Source organism: Ceratotherium simum, chromosome 6 (genome assembly GCF_057802395.1).
Source record: "Ceratotherium simum simum isolate JZ-2026a chromosome 6, ASM5780239v1, whole genome shotgun sequence".
In the NCBI taxonomy this organism is placed as follows: domain Eukaryota; kingdom Metazoa; phylum Chordata; class Mammalia; order Perissodactyla; family Rhinocerotidae; genus Ceratotherium; species Ceratotherium simum.
Genome location: NC_141905.1, coordinates 66,453,549 through 66,477,479, shown reverse-complemented (window position 1 = coordinate 66,477,479; position 23,931 = coordinate 66,453,549). Strand labels below are relative to the sequence as shown.

The window sequence follows — 23,931 nt, the reverse complement described above, 5'->3', positions numbered from 1 at the left end:
TCGTTTCATTTGAGAGAGAGACTGGTTTGGAGAACATTTTTATCTGTTAATTTGCAATCCGTAGAACATCTCTGGGAGGGATGCTTTTTTGACCAAGTCCACAGGCCATGAAGTCTCAGAAGGCTTGGAGAGTGTCTTGGGAAGCAGTCAAACAATTATAGGGTTTGAACAAGAGTGATCCTAGTGTGAAATTTGAAAATAGTCTTGAAGGGCCAACAGGGTGTCAGGGTGTGAGCAAAGGGGTGGTGGGCAGTGCCCCCCTATCTCTCCCTAAAGAAAGAATGAAGGGGACATCTTTGCATTGCCTCAGAAGACACTCTTGTTGGACTTGAAGACCTTTCTAACTAGATAACCTCCACTGGCTATTTGCCATCCTCTCAGAGGGCCAATGAGTAAGATAAGGTTAATAAATCTTTCTCTCCTAAATGAGGGGGAGGAGGAGGAGAGACAAAAAGCAGAGTTCACCATTCTACCTTAAGGGAACTTATGGCACTTGGTTTCTCAAAGTGACCAAGATTCAAAATAAAATCAGGTATGTTGAATCAGTTAGCTTTCATGACAAACACCAACGCTTTAATTGCCATTTAAGGCACAGTTGGGTAGAAAGAAAGCTGCTATTTTGGGATGGATATTAGCCATTTGTCAGTCTTATCTTGTGCTATGAAGGATTTATAATGAGTTATAATGAGCCATTAAAAAATATATTCAGAGAGGAAGATGGGCACAGATGTTAGCCCAGGGCCAATCTTCCTCAGCAAAAAGAGCAAGACTGGCAACAGATGTTACCTCAGGGCTAATCTTCCTCACACACACAAAAAAAAGAAACGAAACATATTCATAATTTTGGAAGTGTAATCATATACCTATATTCTATCTGAAAAAAATTCTAAAACTGATTCAAATATGTACAGGCATAATGATGCTACCGTTTAGTTGAGTATAAGTTCAGAGTCAAGAGGTTGTTTGTGTAATGAGAAGCAAGGGAATTATAACCAGTATGTCAAAGAAAGAAAGCAATTTCACTTAAGAAATTTAAACTTATCATTGTAATTCCTTTTAATGCTATCCATATTCCTTCTCCTTTAGGAGTTCTTGGGGATTTGCTTCTAGTATCTAAACTTCTCTGTGTATCTATAAGGAAAGGCATGTTAACAAACTGTATGCCCAATTTAGAGCCCAAGTATTTGTAATGGAAATTACAGTAGACTAGCATAGGACATAGTTTGTGTGTATATATTTAGAAAAATTCCCTGCAAACTTTTTTATACATTCACAAGTTTCTTTCACTTCCTTTTCTGCCCCTGTTCCAGATAAATATAGTATCATATATCTCAGCCTCAAGCTGAACATGTTTTCTGGAAAACATTTACATATTCTGGTGATTTAGTTTCAAATTCGTGTTGGATAAAATTGTGACTTAGAGTATAAATTCTAGAGTCAGGCTGCCTGGGTTTAAATCCTAGCTATACCACATGTATGTGCTCTTGAGACAAATCCAATAACTTCTGAACCTCAGTTTCCTTGTTTAAATATGAAGATAAATATGGTATGTACTTGACAGGATTTCTTTGAGGACTAAATAAGTTAATCTTCTTAAAGTACTGATTAGTGCCTGAAATACAGCGATGCTCAACAAATTATAGATAGCATAATTAATATTACATTCCAATGAGTTTAAGCCCCAATACAATGTTCGATTCTTGTAGTCTTAAAATCTACCCACGTTGTTTAAAAATACAACACATTTCCACTATTTTGGGTCTCTACTTCTTCCCATATTGCAATTAGCATGGCCATATGACATTCTTTAACACCAACTAGTTGTCTTCTTATAAACAAGTGTAAATTGCCACATTTCTTTCCTCATTTGTAAATGTCTTATAAACATTTAAACTTTAAATGTGTTTTGTCGAAATGCCACGCATTATTTTGCCTTGATCCAGTGCACGCAATGGAAGTATCTTGCTCCTAGTGTCTGGCTGGTATGAAGTCAAAGCAGCTGTTCCAGGTTAATCACCCAGTTTGCCTCCCTGGTCTTGGCTCTGCCCTTGGTCTTCCAAAAACATTTCCTGACTTTCAGGTTGCATTTCCCCCTTCCTGATTATCTTCTTCCTTCATTTCAAGTCAATGTGGAATAGCTTCTCTGGATAGATTTTGTTTTCTGCCAAAATCGAGACCATTTTAATTGGTCCCTTGTTGATGGAAAAGATGACAGGTTTGGATAGGGATGACTTTGCAATGTCATGTTATTTGCAACTGTTTCCTCGAATGGTTTTCTGAATTCAAACATCGCTAACAGGTACGGAATGAGAGGAGGAAACAGGGTGACCTCTGGACACAGCAAACGATTTTTTGGTTAATCCTCGAGTTGCCCCTTTATGTCTCTCTTGCAGTTGACTATCTGTAGGGAAACTGCTGGCTCTCATTATCATCTCTGTGTGCAGTGGTGTGACTGCATTATGTAAAGGTGTTCTGCATCCTGGGAAGAGTCTTTGTTTTATTAGCCTGACAGTTCACAGCAACTTGAATTGAAATTGATGTGATCAGAACGGCAGTCCCGTATCTGCTGATTACCTAGATAGAAAGAATATTGGCTGACATGGAACCTGGCACAACTGTTCCTTAAATCTGATTGTTCTGGCTAGCAGGAAGCTGAATGCCATCCAGCATGAATTTCCCAGTAGAATTGCAATGAATGATGAGTACTTAGAGATAAATGAAAAGTAAGAAAATCCATAAATGAATTAATAAGGAGCAGAGATGAGCACCATACAAGGTGGGAGTGACAGAGATAGAATACATGGAGTGCACGTCTGCTCCCACTTAGGGGTTGACTGAGGAGGATGACATGCATTCTTTGCTTGTATACTTCTGCATGCCAATTACCTGCTATTCCTGTATCTGTGTGCTCTTTAAGCTATTTTAGCAGAGGTGAACTGTACAATGTATAAGTGTATGATGAGTCTGCGTATAGAGGATATGTATTGCTGATGAGTCTTTGTGGGAAATGCAGAAGGTAGCACAGTTCTCATTAAAATCAATCATTTTGTTCACGTGCACCTTGGAACCTTGCAACAAATGTGGTTCTCTACACTAGAACTACATGTGTGTATGTGATGAGATAGGGAAATATTGGGGACAAAATGTTGGGGGACCATCTTACATGGTTTAGTTATTGAAATACCAAAATTTTCTCTCAGTGTGAATTTTTCATTGAACATGGACTCCATTCAAGAGAGTCAAGAAATGTGAGCCAGGAAAGTTGGCTACAAAGCAAAAATGCTAGAAACTGATTTTTCTTGATGAAAGATCATAATAAGAATAGCTAATATTTAGAGTGCCATTGTGTGCCAGGCACTGTGTAAAGAACCTTCAATAATTCTCTCATTCAATCCATGTATTGACTTTTTGACATAGGGACTATAATCACTCCCCTTTCAAATATAAGTAAATGGTGGCAGAGACAGTACAATCATTTTTATAAGATCCCAGAGCTAGTAAGTGGCAGAATTAGGATCTGAATCTAGAGTGCACGAACTCTTAACTACAAACCATTTTGTGTCTCCAGAAAGATCAGTGTTTGGGCTTATATTTGGTTGTGGCCAAGTAATAGCCCTAAGATAGAAATAGAAGGACATTGAAGTGCAGGATAAATAGTATGAGACTTTACCTAGCAGGAGAAGAAATCTGATCGGAAGAACAAAATGGTCTGAGGAAAAGCCAACACAAACAGGATCAGCAGATGATTGCTCTGAACCTATTCACCACCTTCTGAACCAAGTCCTGAGCCCACAGTTAGAGCTAAATCCAGGCAGTGTTATCATGTGGCTCCCAGTTGTGTGTGGTGGATGTGTTTGTGTAAGATAATCTTAGAAACAAGTGTCCTAAAATTCTTTTCTTCCCAAATAGCACAAATGCTCCAGTGGCATCATGTGGGATGGGTGACAGCATGCATGATGGTGGCCAGAGCAAAAGGGATGTGACGAGTGTGTCTGAGACATGTGATTTCTAGTGTATTCATCTGATGTGGATGATGAGAGGGGGTCTGACATATTTGGACAATATCCTGCCTCCTCTGGGAGGGGAATATTAATTAATGATGATGAAGAGCACTTTGGTTTAATGGACAATGACAGTTCACCCCAGCTGAGTGGAAAGGGTTGTGTTGGGATTGAAGCCACCTGGCTGACGAATGCAGAATGCATAGAATGCGTGCATACGTGAGTGAGCCACAGTAGGCATCATGAAATACATAACCAATGACTAATGCATGTTCTTCTGCACACGTAGGGTCTTCTGCTTATTATAAGTACCCTCTCTTTAAAAGAAAAAGCTCAACAGTTGTGATGATGTAGCTTACAGCTTGATTTCTTGGCACAAGACTGCCTCTTACAATCCGGCATAGGAGGTAGGGAAGGAAAATGCTCTCCCATCCAGGATATATTTATTATAGGACATAGAATATACCGTCTAATTATTTAAGGCTACTCTCTCCCTGGGAAGAGAGTGCTGACTGATCAAGGCAACAGGGAAAGAAGGAACACTTAGCGTTTTTTTGGCAATAGGTTCCCTGATTATAGAGGAACCCTTGGCCCCTGCTGCGCATGCCTCTATCCTGGCTGCGATCCTCTCTTTAGAACAGAAAAATATCCTATCCCCAAAGCCCAAAGAAGTCACAAATATGTTCTCTTTCTTGCCACAGTTGTTGATTCATCTTTTTCATTCTCTCTAAATTTTGACACTTTGGATTTGCAGTTAAAATCTGAGACAGAGAGGGTGGGAGGAATCATCTCCCAGTCAGCATCAGAGACAGAAATAAGCAAAAGCTCTTGTCCAAAGTTTTCCCATCTTAGCTTCCACGTCGAACACATGAGAGATTGGGACAGGAGAGGTAAATATCAAAAAACAAATGAGATATCTGGAGTTCTTCCTTTAAATCACCAAAGAAATCCAAGTCCCAGCGCCTAGCGCATTCTAACTCTGAAAAAGAGTCTGTTGAATGAATGCGTAGGTGCTGAGACATTCTAGCTGCTGTATTCCCGGTGCTTGGAAGAATGCATGATAGATAGTAGATGCTCAAAAATATTTATTGAACAACTATTGAGTAAATGTACTGAAGAATGAATAAGAGGCAGCTTCCTGTTAAGTATGACATCGTATATGCTATTTCTCTCAGGATACTCTAGGATGAGGGAGAAGTTTGAAGAAATAGTACAGCCAAAGGGTTAAGTGTGTGGGCTCTAGAGTCAGACAGACTGATTTGGAGTCCAACTCTGAGATTCTCTAGGGAGTGACCTTAGACAGATGATTGGCCACATCCAAACTTTGGTTTTCAAATCTGTAAAATAAGGATAGCTGACTCCACCACTTAGAGTGCATGGAGAGAGTCATGTGTTCACACTTGCAAAGCCCTTTATGTACTGCCTGACACTTCATAAGTACTCAGTAAATCTGGGGTATGACTATTGTTGTTATATCTTCTAATGAAGAATTCTTGCTGTTTTATTAAAAACAGAAATAGGATTTCTTGTACAAAATGATTTTTCTATTATTAGTTTTAATGAAGGAATATGGTAGATTGAATGATAATCCAAAAGTTCTATTAGAGTGAGCGGCCACAGTGTGAGACATTACAGGAGTAGCTGTGGTGAATTAACTTGTGGTAAGGGGAGTGTAAGGAGTCCTAGAGAAGTTTTCAGGAAGACATGCCCTTAGGAAGCTTACACGTTGTCGAGAGCCAAGATGTAGGCCCCAACTACACGAGAGACAAATTGGAAGACAGAGAAAAAGAGTTGGGGACAGTTCAGGATAAAAAGATTCTGGTTTCTGGAAAAAGTCTTATTGAGCTGGGACTGGAGGGATGGATAGGTAGAGATGTGTCAGGATGTTATCCAGGGGAGTGGGGAGTAGTCTATATGATGAGAGAGAGTAAGATAAGAGAAGGGAAGGTAGCACTTTGGTGCATGGGGCACAGTAAACGTGCTGATGGGCTTTGTGTTGGCTTGAGGTTTGAGCTATAACATTTTATATTTAAAGTCTAATCAAAATGATATTTTGGCTTATATGATAGTAGAGAATAAGAAATAATTATTAATTACCTTTGAGACTTATGGTATCAGATTCTCCCATATGAGAGGCAAAGAAAGAAAAGTGGCTTCTGAACACACTCGGCATCCTCAGACATCCTTGTGCAGAATTCTTTGTAACATGTCATTCCCCGAAGGAAGACAGACTTCCAGCAGTGGGATGTATCATTCTCACAGGAAGATCTTCCTTGGAAATTCTGTGTCTCTGTGAAGGCATATCTTCATCGGGAATATTACTTTTCCCCACCCCGTCCCATCCCTCAGCCCCACCCCATTCCACAAATATGCACATACTGTGGATATAAGGGGGGGTTGTCTGGAAACAAAAACATGTCCCCTTGTCCTCAGTGGAACCCCAGACCTTACACACACACATATACACACATGCACATAAATGTCCGCACAAGTACACACACGTGTACACCCACACACATTCCACATTTTGGGCACCAATGCTGCTCCCTTGATATCCAAAGTCCTACAGTGAGAGTGTAGAGGTTCCAAGAAATATCCGATGAGACCTCACAAAAGAGCCCTTAAGGAAAGTGCCTCGTGCGCAGGGTTGCACTGAGACACACAGAAAGATGGACTTCTCAGGCTCAGAGCAAAAGGAACAGTGAATGGCACAAAAAACCTAAGAGCGGGGGTGACCATCTTTGCAGACCAGGTCAAAGAAGCAAAAAAATAACAAGGCACCGCAAATGGGATTTTCACAGATAGAGTGCCTTGGAAAATAAGCAGAGCCTCTCCAGCTCTATCCCCTGTTGTCACACATTCCCTCTGCTTTGCCAAGTTTTTATTCTTCAAGATAAACCTGAAGCCCAAGCTGCCAGAGATGAATTACAAAGTGCAGCTCTCCGCTCAAGTGGCATTTGATAATGCCAAGCAGTTGGGGGCCAATAAAGTCACCACTTCTGCAAATCAAATGAACCAGCTCCTAAACACGCCTAACACTGCTCTGACACCCTTGCCAAGAGAGGGAGAGGGCAGGAAGGAAAATGAGCAATGAAACTACTAGATTGGGTAATATTTTTATTCATTTTGTACTTATTGTAGCCTCCGAGCGTGTTGAATGGTTAAGACAGTGTCGTTTCTCACATATGGGTACACTGTGGAGGGAAGACAAGTACGTCTTTGTGAAAATTCTGACTTATGAAATTTAATTTTTAAAGAACTGGCAGTTTAGTCTTATTTAAATATGTAACAGCCTCTCGAACATATGCAAAACCAATATGGGGTTCCCTAGTGTGTAGTCCTTATGGAGCTGGTATAGTGAATAACTGAATATTATTTGTAATTAACATACCGTTGTTGGAGGTAGAGTGCTCCTGGAGTTGATGTCTTCCGCAGTTGTTGAGGATCGACAATGCATAACAAACTGTTCTGGCCTCTCTTGATTGCCCAAAATGGCTTGTTTTCCTAAGTAGTTCAAACTATTCCTCCCAGCAACTCGTTTCTACCATTTATTTGCTTAACAAACTTGCCATTCCAAAAGAGTACGAAGCTGGCCCAACTCTAAATTATCCCAGGTGCCAAATCAGCAGGTACAAACTAATGAGGTTTGACTGTGTCAAAAGCAAAGGCAAAACGTGCGTATTCTATTGATGGGAAACTCAACCTTTTTTAATTGAGAAATTCACAGCTGTAGTTGTTGAAAGAACATTGGAAATCAGAAAGATTTGAGTGGGGACCAGTTGCAGTGAATATTGGAGGTTTTGTATGTAAAGTACTGGGCGTAGTGCTTGGTACATGGCAAGGACTGATGCTATTGTTTCACTCTTCTGCTTAAAAATTTTCGTATTATAATATAAAGGACCTGGGTTAAGTTAAACAGGTTCAAATATGCTTGTTAGCTTATTTACTTACTCCCTGTCTGTGCTGTGGGAAGCCACTTAATCTAAGTTTCTGTTTCCTCATCCTCAAAATGTGGCTAATGAGAACTATCTCAGGTTATTATGAGCATTGAATGAGATACCTATGCATAGGGTTACAATGCACCATTCAACACATTTCAGACCCTTTTCTCACTGCCCTCTAGTTTTCCTGTGTTGTCATAATTTCAAGCAGAGTAAATTATGTATGAATGTGTTGAATAAACTCTAAAACACATGAAAAATATAATGCTCAATTAATGACTTGTTATTGCACAGTTTTGGCAACTTACCAATTTTTACCTCTTTCCTAATGTATAGAGGAGAGAAGGCAATCATATTTTCAGAGCCAAATAATAAATAAGGACTGTTTATAGTGGGAACAAAGCTGTAATAGGAATGGAGGAGGGATTATTTAACAATTTAGGGAAACCATTGCTTCTTTAAATTTAAAAGCTGTTCTCTTTTGTTCAATGTACTTTGGTGGCTTAATAGAGCGATCTTTTACGGAAAAAAAAAAATGCTAGTAATTGGGTCCTGAGCTTTAACTGACCTCTTTCCATTGCCCAAGGCTGTAGATAGCTCAACGATTTAGATAGTCCTTAATAGAATGGGCTGTGAAGCCAGAGAGTTTTGGGTTAAAATCCCAGGTCACCACTTATTATCTGTTTGACCTCAGGCAGTGTGACATTAGCCAAGTCACTTTATCTGGATGAGCCTGTTTCCTCATCTGTGAAATAGAATAAGTGACACTTAGCCAAGAGGAGTGTTACAGGATTAAATGAGATAAAGTATTTAAGATCATGGGTGCTATGCCTAACATATAATAAAAATATCTCCTATTTATTTATCAATTACCAAGCAACAGAACTGAAAGCACCAAAGTTTATCTCTAGGCAACTGCAAGCTCCTACCAACCTACCTTAGGGAAATAAGAAGCCTCTATCAAACTTGCTTTAGAGCCCCCATGCTCTAAGAGGCACTAATCTATTTTTTTCTGTCCCACAGCCCAGGAAGTCATTGTACTTAAGCATCACCCCTTCTTCCTCCATCCTCACCTTCTCCTTCCTCCAAGACAACTGCTCACAGCTGAATTTGACAGTCTGCTTTTGTTGTTGTTTTTTTTATGTAAACAAATATATCCCTTCTCAAATTGATGTATTTTTCAGCCATGTCAATTTTTCCCAGGTAGCAGGGATAAAGGGAATGTTCTTGGCTAACAAGAAGATTGACAACCAAGTGAAGACTTTCATCACATATAACAAAGGCAGAGACTGGCGTTTGCTGCAGGCACCAGACATGGATCTAAGGGGGGACCCTGTTCAGTGCTTACTGGTGAGTCTTCATGTTGGGACAGAATGTCCCACCCAGTGAGGGCTGGAAATGGATGTTAAACAAGCAGATGAAAATGGTTACAGGGCGTCTTGCTCACTTTGATGAACAAAAGGAGACAGAGAAGGGTGTGAAGGCTGAGTGTGTAGAAGAGTCACAGTGCTGCCATTTGTGATGGACCAAAGAGATAAGAGAACACGAGAAAGTTTCTTGCTCACTTCCAAGGATCTTCAATTGAGGTCCAAGTTCTGATGAGGATCTCAAATTGTAGTTTAAGCGAGAATATGATAGTTTTCATGTGTGATGGGGATATACATCCTTACTTTCACGTGCATAACCTGTTACAGGTCTAATGATACATATATTGAGCTGTAGAATTGGTGAACTGAATGCAGAATTGTGTAGTAGTATTTTCTAGCAAAGATATTTAATCATATTTTTAGAGGAGTTTATGCCTCAAAAAAGGGTAAGAACCACTGATTTAAACTCTTATTGGTGCTCTTTATATATACTATTTATTTATGTCTCATTCTATAAAACTGGGGTTGGCAAGCTATGGCGAGTGGGACAAATATGGCTCACCACTTGTTTTTCTAAATAAAGTTTTATTGGAAAACAGTCATGCTTATTCATTTATATCTTGTCTGTGGCTGCTTTTGCTCCACAATGGCAGAATTGAGTAGTCATGACAGGGACTATATGGTCCACAAAGCCTAGGATATTTATTATCTGGCTCTATTAAAAAAAAAGTTTGCTGACCCCTGCTTTAAAGTATAGCTTTCTTTTAATTGTGTAACGTTTGGGTATTAGGTAGATCAGCATGAATTTGTTTATATATTTGATTATCTGATGGCATCCAAATTGAGGGGTTAAAGGTGAATCTTGCCTTCAAGGATATTGCAATGTACTTGAGAGAGACTAGATTAATAAATGAAAGATTATAGGGTCACATCTCACTCCTCTTAGTAGTTCTGGTACCTGCCCTGTACTTGACACATGAATAGATACTGAGTGAATTCAGGAGGGTAGGAAGAGATTAATTGCAAGACAAAGTATATTAAATGCTAATTTCTGTAAAAAGAATCAGAAGTTCTGCTTAAATTCATAAAAGGGAGAACCTAGTATATAAATTTAGAGGGGAGAACTCTTAATAAGAAGGGCTTGGTATATATGCATATATATAAATATGTACAACAGTGTTCACACTCTTCATACAATTCTGACTTTGATATTATCCAGCTTGCTTCCTTCTGTCCCATAAATTCTGAAGAGTCACTTTGCAGGTTCATCTCATACAGCTGTAGGTGGGTCACCCTCCTACTCGAGAAGATGCCAGCAGCCATAGCTTGACCTTATTAGTGCAGAGGATATCACAGTTGTCACTGTACATCAGGGAAGCAGTCTAAAATGCAGCCTCCCACTCGGCTTCTATCCTTATTACTGGCAACTTACAGAGGGAAAAAAAAGCCAGTTGTTAAAGTAAGTGCACAAAGCCTGTGACAGAGTAAGTAAATGTAACAGTTATTTATTGAATACCTACTATGCAAGGCATAGTTCAGTAGCATTTTAAAAAAACAGGGCCACTTTCTTAGTTTAGCTCTTTTAAGTTGGAGCGGCATGATATTTAGCCAAAGATGCATGGGATGCACCAGTGCCTTAATGTGGTCCTCCGTCCCACCATGCACTTTGGAGATTAAATGGTCACAAGAGAGAATTAACCATATCACCCCTAGAGGCTTTCCTGGATGCTCTGGCATCATAAATGGACCATTAGAAATGCCTCTTACACAAAGCACTTAGTGAAGAGTTCCCTGTTCCAGCTGCAGCCCAGTGGTAGGAAGTCTTATTGCTGTGCCTCCAAAATATAAATGCAGTGTCAGTTTACTTCTCATTTCCACTGGGACCATCCTAATCCAAGCCACCATCATTTCTCCCTTCCCCTACAGTGACAGGCTCCTAACTGCTTCTCCCATCTCTCCCTGGCAATCTCTTCTCCACATCGCAGCCAATTCAACCTTTCATTTTTTTAAATCCAACTTTATTGAGGTAAAACATACATACATAAAAAGCACCCATTTTCTAAGTATAGTTTGATGAATCGTGACAAACGTATATACCCATGTAACCATCACCACAGTCAAGATAGAACATTTTCATCCCCCTAACAAATTTCTTTGTGCACCTTTGTAGTCACTGTCCACACTCTTGGCCCCAGACAACCACTAATCTGCTTTCCTTTACTAATAGATTAGATTTCTCTTTTCTAAAATTTTATGTCAGTGGGATCAACTTGAGCTTTAAAAGTTCAGATCATGTCCCTCCATTGCTTGAACCTTCTAATGACTTTCTAATTCAGGTAGAATAAAATTCAGATACTTTACCATGGCCTGCAGGGTCCCATATGGTCTGGCACCTGTCTATTTCCCCTGTCTGGTCTTCATCCTCTCTCTCCTTCCTTACACACAGACCATGATGGGGGAGGAGGGTGCTTCTTTCCATACCACTAACTCACTGTGTTCAGTTATATCTTAGGCTCTGCATTTGCCATTCTTGCTCTTAAAATGCCCTTCTACTCTGGCTTTTTCTTGGCATTCAGCTCCTTGCTTGGTTACCTTAGTCTCAGAGAGCTTTCTTGAGCATTCTCTGAAGTTGTAGTTGTTCCAGCCTTTGTTATTCGTGACGTCTCTCACTGTCTGAAATCAGCAGACACATTTGTTGACCTTCTTGTTCATCTTCCCCTGCTGAAAAGGAGCTCCATGAGCATAGAGATTGTGGCTGTTTTCTGGCCGCTCCAAAGAATCAGCTCAAGAGTGATACCTGCCACGTGGTAGGTGCTCTACACACACATTGTTGTGGGTGTTGTGTTTGTTTGAAGTGGATGCCCCGTTGATGGGTGTTGTTTGAGTTCCAAATTTGGACTTCTGTGAAAGGCTTTCCTTGCCACTGATAGCCACACTGGAGGATTTGTCATAATATCTCTCTCTGAAGCTTACGGGCTCAACTTGACCTGAAAGTTGACAAAATCAGTAGGCTCATTAAGATTGAGGAAAGATGAATTAATGAGATCTAGGTGTATAGTAGTGTATACTCCCTGGGTAAGAGTCTTTTGGCCTTCCTCCCTCATTAACCATGTTGTTTAATGTACAGTCATGCATCACTTAACCACGGGGATACGTTCTGATAAGTGTCTCATTAGGTGATTTTGTCCTTGTGTGAACATCATAGTACACAAAACTAGATGGTCTCACCTACTACACACCTAGGCTGTATGGTACTAATCTTATGGGACCACCGTCTTATATGCGGTCCATCATTGGCCAAAATGTCCTTATGTGGCACATGACTATAGTTTCAATCTGAGCTTTAGAAAACAGGCAGCAGGGTGAGGAGGGGAAATGACAACAGGAGTGGGGAGGAGAAACCAAAATCGTTTTTAAAAAATCTGCCAAAGTCACAAAACAGGAAAGAAAATCTTTGAGCTACAGGAGACCCAGACCGTTAAAAACCTTCTTTAGGCTGGGGAGCTGGTGGCAGAGAGGAGATAAAAAGTGATTTTAGATTGTGAGTACGTGGAAAGTGACAGTGTCACCGAAAGCACAGCTTAGTGATTAGAGAAGAGATTTTCCAGCAGGGCTGTTACAAATGTGGAACAAGTTCAGAATTACAGCCCCAAATGGAATGCTCCTGGTAAAATGTATTCTATAGAAATAAGACATTCAGAGTAATTTGGGGCTGTATTTTTAGGACTTTTAGACTGATTGCCTGGAGGGCTCAGCTGGGATTTCTTTCCTCTGAAGACTGCATTGTACAATTAGATGGGGTATTACAGGTCATGGTCCACCTGCCTCCAAAGCCTCAGGATTGGGTTCCCAAGAAGCAAGATCTGTGAGCTGAGCCTGTGACAAATCCTTCGGCCCCTAGGGAAAGCATAGTGTTTCATGGAGAGAGGCCATGACTTCTTGATGGATGCAGTTGGCAGTTTTCTACTAGACCTAAGCAGCCAGCTACCCAACGAGCTTCTTGACTCTGCCTTCCACCTCCTTTGCACTGGCTGTGACTCTACATATTGTACTGGAGTGGAGTGGGGCCAGATGCCCCGTACCCAGCCAATTGGCTCAGGGATCTCCCTCTTCTTTGACATTGGCTCTTTACTGAAGATCTAATGGATTCCCAGCTCCAATTCAGGGTCAGAAACAGCACAAATGTGTATGTATGGGGGTGGATTTGGGGGACAATATTTGGGAATTCACCTGCTGCCTTATTATTTATGAAAGCTCTGATCTGGCTTTTCAACAGAATAGTCAGATTAGGAGCCCTAAGAATAAAGGTACCGTGAAGATGAGATCTAAAGGCTGTTAATACAGCAATGGGAGTGGGGGGAGGGAGAGGAAGTAGAATGAGAAGCTGGTTGACTTTCAAATAATCTAATAGTTTTTTTAAGTTGATTTATATCATAGTGGGGGAATGTTCTGTCATTTACTAATTCTCCATTGGCCATACACACTGCTAAGAAGACAGCAGCTAGTTAATGGAGCCATTAAATCCAACAGACATTTATCGAATATTTGCAATGGCCAAAAGATTTTGTTGGTTAAAATAAGAAAGAAAAGAATAAAGCAAAAGAAAAATAATTGAGACCTAGAGGTCCACAATGGGCCACAGGAGTTTGTCACCTCCCTCAAATTGAACACAAAACTGTGTGCACTTGCCTTTGTGCACTTTTTCTTGGGAAAGAGTCCTTAATTTGCATCAGATTCTCAAACTCTGTACCTGACCATGAGAAGATTCAAGACTAAGGATCTGGTTGCTCCTAAAATTGACTGGTTGATGATATTCCATGCCCTGTGACTATGTGTGAGTAAGGGCACAAAGAACAGCTTCAAGACACGTATGCTGGTCCCTCCACTCTCTGTAAGTCCACTGCTAGGTCATGGTGGTTTCAGTTCTCTATTTTCTTAATGTGAAAAGGGAAGGGAAACAGAGGAATACATTTGGGACAAACTGTGCTTTGACTCTACTGAATTGGAGATAACTCTGGAAAGATACGCAGGTACTCAGTACATGTTTGCTAATGACAGAAAAGAAGGCAGGAAGGAGAGAAGAGAGAGGTGGACAGAGTGCCTCCTGCCTGGGCAAAATGTGCATAAGAATTAGAAAGCCTTCTCTGGTGTCCTCCAGGAGTTCCCAGTGGCTAGTTAGCCATTATAATAAACCTCTCTATTAATTTTTGGTGACTTAACTTTGACAAATGTCCAAAACTGGTCAGGTACAAAAGTTTAAGTTAAAAAAGTGAAGATGAATCACTTAATATTGTTTTTCTTCAAACATTGGCTTAGACTGTATAACTTCCTTGAAAAAATGGAAGGAAGAAAGAAAAAAAAAAGCCACAGAATATTCTCCTTGTACCAGCTGGGGGCAATCCAGTACTACAAATGTGAGAGTGGAGAAAAAAGTGCACCAAAAAGATCATTTCTAGTGTTGCTGCTACTGCATGAACTGGTGTCTTTTCTTCTCAGATTAATTTATCTTGGGGCTCTGAAAGCCACAGCAACAGAGCAGTGCTGAGATGGCCAATTGAAAATGCCGTTTTTCCTTCGTAATGGCAAGTGTCCTATATCAAATAATCCCTAGGTCAGGTGGCAGTGAGCTTCACAGTCTCCCAGACCACTGGGTGGTGATGTATGTGGCAGGTGGCTGGCTCAAGATTGCAAACTCGGTGCTCCCTTGGCCAGGGATATCCTGCTCAATTGAGTGGTACAAAAGGCCCTCCACTAAATTCATGTCTAGGCATAATCCCCAAGGAGTGATGAACTTCTTGGAATACTACGGAGATACTCACATTACTCTGATTGTGTGGTTTATAAATAAGCCCACGTACTTCTGGCATCGTTCTGAGTAAAATAGTAAAGTAGTGTCTTTCATGTCCTAACGTAAAAGCTTTGCTTGATATTTCAAGCATTATTGATTGTCTTTTAGATTCTATGCTGGGTTCTGCAGAACGCACAAAGTAGTAGTTGATATTTTCTCTTTATTTGTAGAGTGCATCTTAGGGGGATAAAACTATACATACATCAAATAGATAATATAGGATTATTCATGGTAAAATAAACTTTTGTAGATCAGAAAAGGGGCGATCCTGATAGGCTGCAGTTGCCAGGAAAACTTCCATGGAAAAATGGTTTGACACCTCTGCTGTATCCTCTCTTAGCATCTGTCTGAGTGTTGTGCACCACTGTCGTGGAACCTCTTTAACATACAACAAAACCCATTCTAATCTTCCTCTGGGACAAAAGGCAGCTAAGTGTTTGGATCTGATTGTTTCTTCTTATAGCGGCTGTCTTCCTTATTCTTACATAATCTTATAAAGTAAAAATTCCTTTTTTGAAAACTTTACATGAAATTTTCATACAAAACCAACAATTTATTACTGTCATTATTCCTTGAGAGTTTACCCAATGTATTGGCAGTGAAGAAAAGACCCTACTGTGATCCACTGTTTTTATTTCACCAGTATTTTGGCTGCTTTTATTCCTGAGTTTCATTTTTAGTTTGTCATTTAGTCTATCTCATATAAATTTAATCACTGTATCTCTTTAGATCTCTGAATATCTGCTGGCTGAGACTTACAAAGCAGAATAAAAGTAATAACAGAGATACATTGGTGATTCCAAAACCTCAAGTCGATAAGATTAGAAAATAATCTTCCTGAGAGATGAAAAGAAATATGGGTTCAGACACAAACTTGTAGTTTTCGACAACTCAGTACAAGAACTATTTTAAATGAAATTCGTATAAGATTTATTATCCTGTTTCTGAAAACTGTTGATATCTTAATCAGAGAATTTGATCGAGATTGTTATGCACAGTAAACAAGTCCCTTAAATTTTCATTTAAATTGTTATTACACATTTTGTGTACATTTTGTCTACACACATGACTTTTATATTGAATAATACTGATTCTGATAATACCCTGATACAAACACTGTTTTGATTTGTCTCGTGGATGTTAGGACAGTTTCGCATGTCATGCAACTTCTTCTATCCAACTGAGACTGTGGTCTCAAATGGAGAGTAGCTAAGAGATGCCAACTGACTTCTTCAAAGCCCTCCCAGCCTGACCAAACCTTCTTTCCTGACTTCATATCCCACTTCTCCTCCTCAGTCTTACATGACTACATACTCTATTGTAGCTCAGCTCTTCTGCTTCTTTTCTTTGTTACTGATGTTACTCAGGCCTGTATGTTCTTTATCCTCCTGAACATCTCATCTGGAGTTTAATTCCTACCCATCTTTGCCTCAGGCACCATTTTCTCTTGGGAACCTTCCCTGATCCAAAGGTGGCCATAGTGTTGTCACCCTCTAGAATCTCATAGTTTGTCTATATTGATCTTATGGCTGTTAAAATATTCTCTCTTTATGGTAATCAATAGAAAGATCTTAAATTATACACTCCATAATGGCAGAGACCAAATTTTAATCAATGTAACTCTTTCATAAGCTACACCTAGTGTTTTACGGGTAAAGTACTAAAATGTTTGCTGAATGACCAAATGGCAATTAAGGCAGTAGATTAGACTTAAAATGAAGGTGATCTCTCCATTGCCAACTTGGCAGCTGTCTTATACTGAGTGGACACCAGATATTTGTGGAATGAGACATAGGTGAATGGATGTGTACATAGATGGACAGATCCATGGGAGGGTTGGTTGATTGGACGATTGCTCTGAATCTGGGCTTTAAATGACCATTTAGATTATGTGCTTTTATAACACTCATCTCTCCTCTTCTCAGCCCTATTGCTCACTACACCTTCACCTTAAGGTCTCTGAGAATCCCTACACATCGGGGATCATTGCCAGCCGAGACACAGCTCCCAGCATCATAGTGGCTTCAGGTAAGAAGCTTTCCTGATTTGCTTGCTGTTGTAAATTGTGTTTATTTTAAGGAGCTAGATATCTGTGCTTGAAACTTAATGAGCAAGCTAAAAATATTTTTGAAAGGCACCTAAACCACTGACCCTGAAGCAAGTGTGCTGAAAAGCCCTGCTCAGAGATGTTTATAGTCTAAATCCATCTCAGGCAATGCGGATGCCGGTATAGCCTGTTGTTAGCCTTTGCAGAAAGTTCCCGTCACTAATGGTGATGTGCTTTTTCTAGGTAATATAGGTTCTGAATTGTCAGATAGCGACATCAGCATGTTTGTCTCTTCAGATGCAGGGAACACTTGGAGGCAGGTAAGAAAGTATCCTGGGTCAAGTTGCTGAAGTTCAAATGACATAAAAATTGCCCAAATTGCCAAAAATTTAATTCTGGGAACTTATTTAGCTACACATAAATCCTAAAGCTTGCCAGTGTGGTTATTTTCCTTTTTGTTTTATGAAAGTTTAGAACAAGTCTTTGAGTTTAGCAGATATTGATGCAATTTGATTTTTTTGTTGTTCAATAAAAATGACCCTTATTTGGAGCCTATATATAAGAAAGTTTATAAGTGACAATGAAAGCAAATTAGATCTGACTTAATTTTTCCCATAAAAGAAAACCAGAATCCCAAAGAGTTTGTCATATAGGGAACATGGATCCCCGAGGGTGGATTATATACCTAGTACTGAGTTGCTTCCACAAATTCCCCTTGCCTAGAAGTCAGAATAGAGAGGAATTCAGTGATATAGAAATAGCCATTATCCAGGTGGTGTTCTGAGATGTTTAAATCTCGTGTGCAAAAGACAAAGTAATAACCATCAGCGTGCATATGTTAGGGAAAGTAGAAATGGAATCACTTTAAACCAATGTGTTTAGCTTAAATGCTGCCTTTCTTTCTTCTGAATGAAAATTAGATACCCATAGCTTATAAAACAGGCATTTAATGAGGTTTAGCAATCATAACAAGATATGTGCCTAATGCATGGTTGTTACACTTCAATAAATATGTTTTAATAACCCACTGACATTTAATTATCATACAATAACTAGCACCATAAATTGAAATCTAATGCATAGGTAATCATACAGCCTTGAGAACACTCTGCTTTAAATTTTAGACAGAGATGTTCGTGTTATGGTCCAGTTACCATGTCCTAGTTTCAGACATTTCGTAGATCCTCAGTGTGATTCATATGTTTTGAGGAGAGCAGAGCAGGAAAGAAATTTGCTTGAGAAACCTCAGGGCTATTGATCTTGGAGGTGTGTAGGAACATGGACTATTAAGCTTCCTCTGGAAAATAGTTAGAGAGCCAGGATCCCATTTTTTTTTTCTTTCCAATACCCTAAACAAAGCAAAGAAGTCTCTACTTCTGTAGTCTTGGGATACATACCGTAGTCCTTGTTTACATATAAGCAGTAAACAAAGGGGAAAAAGATTATGTCTGTAGTGTAACCACAGACAAGGCTATACTAACAATGTAACTCTGAGAAAACAGCATGTGTCTTATATAGAGAGGATTTACGAATTGTTTTCAGCCTGTCTCCATTTGACTTCAGATTGTTTTCTCCACATTTGGAGAAAGATCCAATGACACATGTACCCAAAGATGATGATTCCATTTTGATCAGAACTACTTTATGCCTTGGTAGAGAATCTATGAATTAACAAGAATACCTTTCCTCTATAATACTTGGAAATTTTGAAATCATTACATTTGGAAATGGCACTGTAGTCCCAGCTCCATCAATTACTATATGCATGGTCTTAAGCAAGTCACCACATCTCTCTAAACCTTAGTTTTCTCATCTGTAAAAATGAGAATATTGGAGTAAAACATCTCTAAGATTTCTTCCATATAATGATGTTGCTCAATATGACAGTTACCCAATATACTGACATCATTATAAATGGGGATAATAGAACTTACCGCAAAAAGACAGGAATATAGAGATGAAAACATAACTATTTATTTTTTAAATTTCTTTTGTGGTGTACCTAAAATCATTTTATGTAACTCCAATGGTACATATAGCCCACCTTGGGAAACATTGTTCATAACTTTGTCTTCCCAAAGATTTTGGGAAACCTAGTTCTATCATGGTAAGGATTTTTCCCCTCATATGAAGACTAATTCTTTGAATTCTGGGTGTGCATGGATGTGGATGTGTGTCCATGTGTGTTTTCCTTTTTCAGATCTTTGAAGAAGAGCACAGTGTTTTGTATCTGGATCAAGGTGGAGTCCTGGTTGCTATGAAGCACACATCTCTCCCAATTCGACATCTCTGGTAAAGGCATCTATTGCCCATGAGTCGTGCACACTGCTAAGACCAGTCTAGGAGTCAGGCCATCAGATTGTGACTGTTTGTAGTAAAATGTCAAGGTCTACTCGAACATTATTTATACCTTTGCTCTATTAAAATAAGATTGTTGCCTGCAGTTTCACAAAAGGAGGAGGAAAGGAGAGAGAGGGAAGGAGGGAGGGAGGGAGGGAGAGAGAGAGTGATTGATTGATTGATTCAGCCCCTGAGAGAGGAATTGCATTATGGTTTTCACATGTGATGATATCCCCCCCACCCCCGTACCTTATTCTTTCAGCATAATCATAGGTAGAATGGTGTGTCAGGTGTAATCTCTGAGTAGCCTAACTTCTTGCATTCACCTTTCCCAAATAACATCTCCTGGAGTTTAATATTTGTGTTATGTGTGTTCTGCACAGAGATCAGCAGTTCATGACACTTCTGCTCCTATCTCATTTCTCCTGACCCTACTTCCTTAGCTTCCTTTTCAGGGGTGACATTCTGCAAGTCTACCTGTAGGTCTTCCGCAGATGGACAAGCAAGGCCTCGCTTCCAGAGGGATTTCCAATAGACTCCTTCATCTGTGTTTTTGAAAGTGGTCCTCTCCATGTGCAAGCTTGATCAAAGTCAAAAGCCTGGTTTTCCCTCCACTGTTAGTTACTTTGGTGACCGAAAAGGAAGCTGCAGAAATAAGAGAGACAGAGGCATAGCTTGGGGGAAGGCATCCATAGAGAAAGGCAGAGCAAAAGAAACATCCTGTGTGACCATCAGATTTGTAGACTTTTCTTACTCTCAAGAGCCTGTCCTCCCTGTACCCATTCACTCAATGAGTCAACCAGGATTTATAACAATGTAAGAGGGCTACTGCTTAGGGTTTGATCACTTAGAGGTGGCTGCTTCAAGTCCATCTAAGGTGGTCTCAGAAGGTCATTGCTCTTCGGAATCACCTGCAAGGCTTGCTGCTAGATTACAGTGAGGTTTTGGAGAGGGTCGCATTGAGATCTAAGATCTAATTAAATATCCAAATTAAAAAAAAAATTCTTTCAAAGACTTATTATTATTCCTGTTTCATGCAGCTCTTCCCTTATTGATGTTATAACACATCTGGCTTCCAAAACGCTTGGCTAACTCTATTTCTACCTTCTGATGTAATTAAGAGCACTTATTCATATAAAAGCCTCACTTGGACAATGCCCCGGATACTTTTAAAATGTATTCTCTCCTGGTTGATAGTATCTTTCCTTTGAAAGGATTTTTTTTCTTTTGAGATCCCATAACTGTTATTTTTTCTGTCATTAGGTTGAGTTTTGATGAAGGGAGATCTTGGAGCAAATACAGCTTTACATCCATTCCACTTTTTGTGGATGGGGTTCTGGGAGAGCCTGGGGAAGAGACTCTCATCATGACGTAAGTGGAAAACTATGATGTATTCTAGTCTTAATATAAACCTAGAAGCATGTTGTTTTTAGCTAAGCCTGTTCACTTTGCTGTTAGGTTTGAAGTTACTAGCAAAGTCAGTACGTCGAACTTCATGATTCTCCAGCAAAGAGGAAAGAAAAATGTGGGCAGCCATTTTCTTGGCTCTTTCCTCATTATTAGGGGACCCACACTGAGGGTTGGCAGCAGAAGGGCATAGTTTATTTATTCCCATAGTGAATGGCCTTGGGGAAATTAGAAGTGGTTATTTCCATAGAAAATAAAGCTATAAATTTACCACTTTAATAATAAACTCGATATACAGAAAATCACAGGCATTTACGAATGATTTCACTTTAAGACAGAACACAGAACTTGATCAAAAACCCCACAAAGTGTTTTATTTTTCCCTGGCTCTTTACCTAACGCAATTGTGAGGCATATTAGGAAAACCATGAGAACAATCTGTTCTTGTGAAATTGTATTTGCACTCATTCTTCTCTGGAAAGTGATGATCATTAATTTGTGAAAGACTTGATTAATGACTTGCCTGCCTATGGGTTTCAAAACATGAGCTTTGAATTTGAAATATGAAACTGTGATTTTTTTCTTTCCCTGGAAAATTGGACATGGAAAACAGAAAGGGAAGGTTTTAAAGTAGTTGTTCCTGTCATCAATGAAAATTTTAAAATCAAAGTGAATAGTTGGTACATTTTCTAATTTTTTCTTCCCTCCCACTTTTTTTAATGATCATAAAAGATCAACAAAAATTTAATATGCCTACACTCTACACTTTTGTGCATGGTAAACATTGCTAGATTAGCAATTTTTCCATAATTTGTCTTTATTCAATTTTTATATTTCCAAACATAGATGAAAAAAAGCTGACTGAAAAGGCTACTTTGTGGCTTTTATCCACACCTACAATTGGTGATTCAGACACACCTCATTAACTGCCTAAGTCTCTGTGAGTAAGGAGAGTAGAATAGACCCTGTAGGAAACAGTTGTAACTACTTGACTCTGCTGCCCATTTTCCCTAGGGACTAGTGGGAAGGTAAAATAGTGTGGAAACCATGGGAACCATGTACATTAGCAACAGAAGCTAGAAGTATAGTCATGACCACAAAGAATGCAGCATTTGCGATTGTTTTCTCAATCGTTTTTTTCTTTTGTCAACCGTTCTTGTGGTACAATATGTAGAAGTGGGCTTTTAAGTCAAATACCCTGGGTTCTGACTCTACCAGTTCTTAGTGACCTGACTTTGGTTTTTGCATGTTAACAAAATTCTTTAAGCCTCAAGTTACCCATATATGAAATGGAGCCAATGACAGTGCCCTCCTCACAAATGTGTTTTGAGGATTAAATAATATGATCAATGTAATGTTCTTGGCATTATGCTAAGCTCATTGTAAACACTCGGCCAATGCTAACTATTGTTATAACTATTGGCATTGTTATTATTGTGATTGTTTTCATCATCATCAACTCTGTAGAGTGTTTGGACACTTCAGCCACCGCTCTGAATGGCAGCTGGTCAAAGTGGACTACAAGTCCATTTTCGATAGACGGTGTGCCGAAGAGGACTACAGACCCTGGCAACTGCATAGCCAGGTAGGAGGAAGAGAGCTGAGGTTGAGTCAGGTGGGAGGCATGGGGCATATTGGGGGAAAACTAATCATTAAAGTGTAGGAATTGGTGTTTTTCAGGCTAAAATGCCCATCTCTTACTTTCTTATGTGTTTTGTGTTCCACAGCAGTGAACAAACTCAACGTTTATAGCTTGGTGTGAAGTAATTTCTGTTTTTATTGTACTAGGATATAATGAGATAAAATTCAAATGTGCTTGGCTTAGACTTACAACTCAAAATGAAATACTAACTCAGCACGGAGATCTGAACATAATTTATCTAAGCATGTCATATGATTGCACGGTGGGCGCAGGAGTGAGGAAAAGATCTTCAATTTTATCTAGCAATGCAAACAGAGACATAAAATAACAAAATTATGCTGGGTGAGCGGTGCCAATAAAATCCTTCCTCCCCACCACTGCGATTCCCTGGGATTAGATAGCGCTTCTTGTCTCCTTCTAAAGAACTCATGGTACAAGAATGCAGAATTACTAATAGGAAACTTTCCTTCATCCTGGCCCTGCAGCTATTCAGCTCATATCAACGTGCTTGGCTGAAAACTTCTCTCCTTTGATTTCCCAAGGCAGAAGTCATCCTGCGGGTCTCTCAAAGGACATGGCGGAGGCTCTTGCCACAAAGTCATCACTATATTCAGACAGTGACCCATCATATGTGACCCCAAACCTTGACTAAGTAGTATAGTTACATGTTCATGTGTAATGGAGCCAGTTAAAGTGAATTTGCTCAAGAAAGACAACAGTCACTTGGAGAAAACTCTGTTCTGGTCCTTCAAACACACGAAGAACTATGTTTGACAGTGGGGGCTGCGTCAGCTAGAATCATCTACTCTATTCGGAGACTCAACAATAAAATTATTGCTCATTTACATTGCTGATATTTTCCACTTTGGGATGCACAAGGATTATGATATTCAAAGCTTTTATTTATTCTGTAGAGAAACACTGAATTTAGTTCTCTCATTTGTCTGGTAGATGGACATAAAATTCATGCTATACAGTTGTGTGAGCAGAGGCATAATAAATCAGGGGAAAATAGATCTTTATATTTATTAGCAATACTCTTCTTTCGTGTGCTCATAAATGACCAAATGTATAAATCTTTTATTACAGGAGAATTAAACCTAATTATTACAGATTTGTTGACAATACACTTGTTATGGGCTGAGTCTTAGTTATCCGTGTGTCCCTCACAGCACTGCGCCCAACGCCTGGCCAAGTAAAGGTTTGCTGAATGCATAAGGAGTTAAGGACTTTTTTTTACACACCCTCAGTGCTTCGTAGGATTGCCTGTATAGTCACATTCTATAATAGGGCTCTAGATATCAAAAAGAAAATTCTGTTAGCACAAAGCAGGCTACC

General features: G+C 39.5%; 1 protein-coding gene across 5 annotated transcripts in view; it reads left to right on the top strand.

Moving 5' to 3' along the window:
* The window catches only part of SORCS1 (sortilin related VPS10 domain containing receptor 1), a 487,586-nt gene that overhangs the window by 375,409 nt on the left and 88,246 nt on the right, over positions 1-23,931 (top strand). For all 5 annotated transcript variants that reach the window (XM_087432564.1, XM_004428057.3, XM_087432565.1 and 2 more), the window contains exons 10-15: positions 9,146-9,292; positions 17,083-17,185; positions 17,448-17,524; positions 19,405-19,496; positions 20,808-20,915; positions 22,419-22,536. In XM_087432564.1, coding sequence (XP_087288690.1) covers positions 9,146-9,292; positions 17,083-17,185; positions 17,448-17,524; positions 19,405-19,496; positions 20,808-20,915; positions 22,419-22,536 — 645 coding nt within the window. The remainder of the gene's footprint in view (positions 1-9,145; positions 9,293-17,082; positions 17,186-17,447; positions 17,525-19,404; positions 19,497-20,807; positions 20,916-22,418; positions 22,537-23,931) is intronic.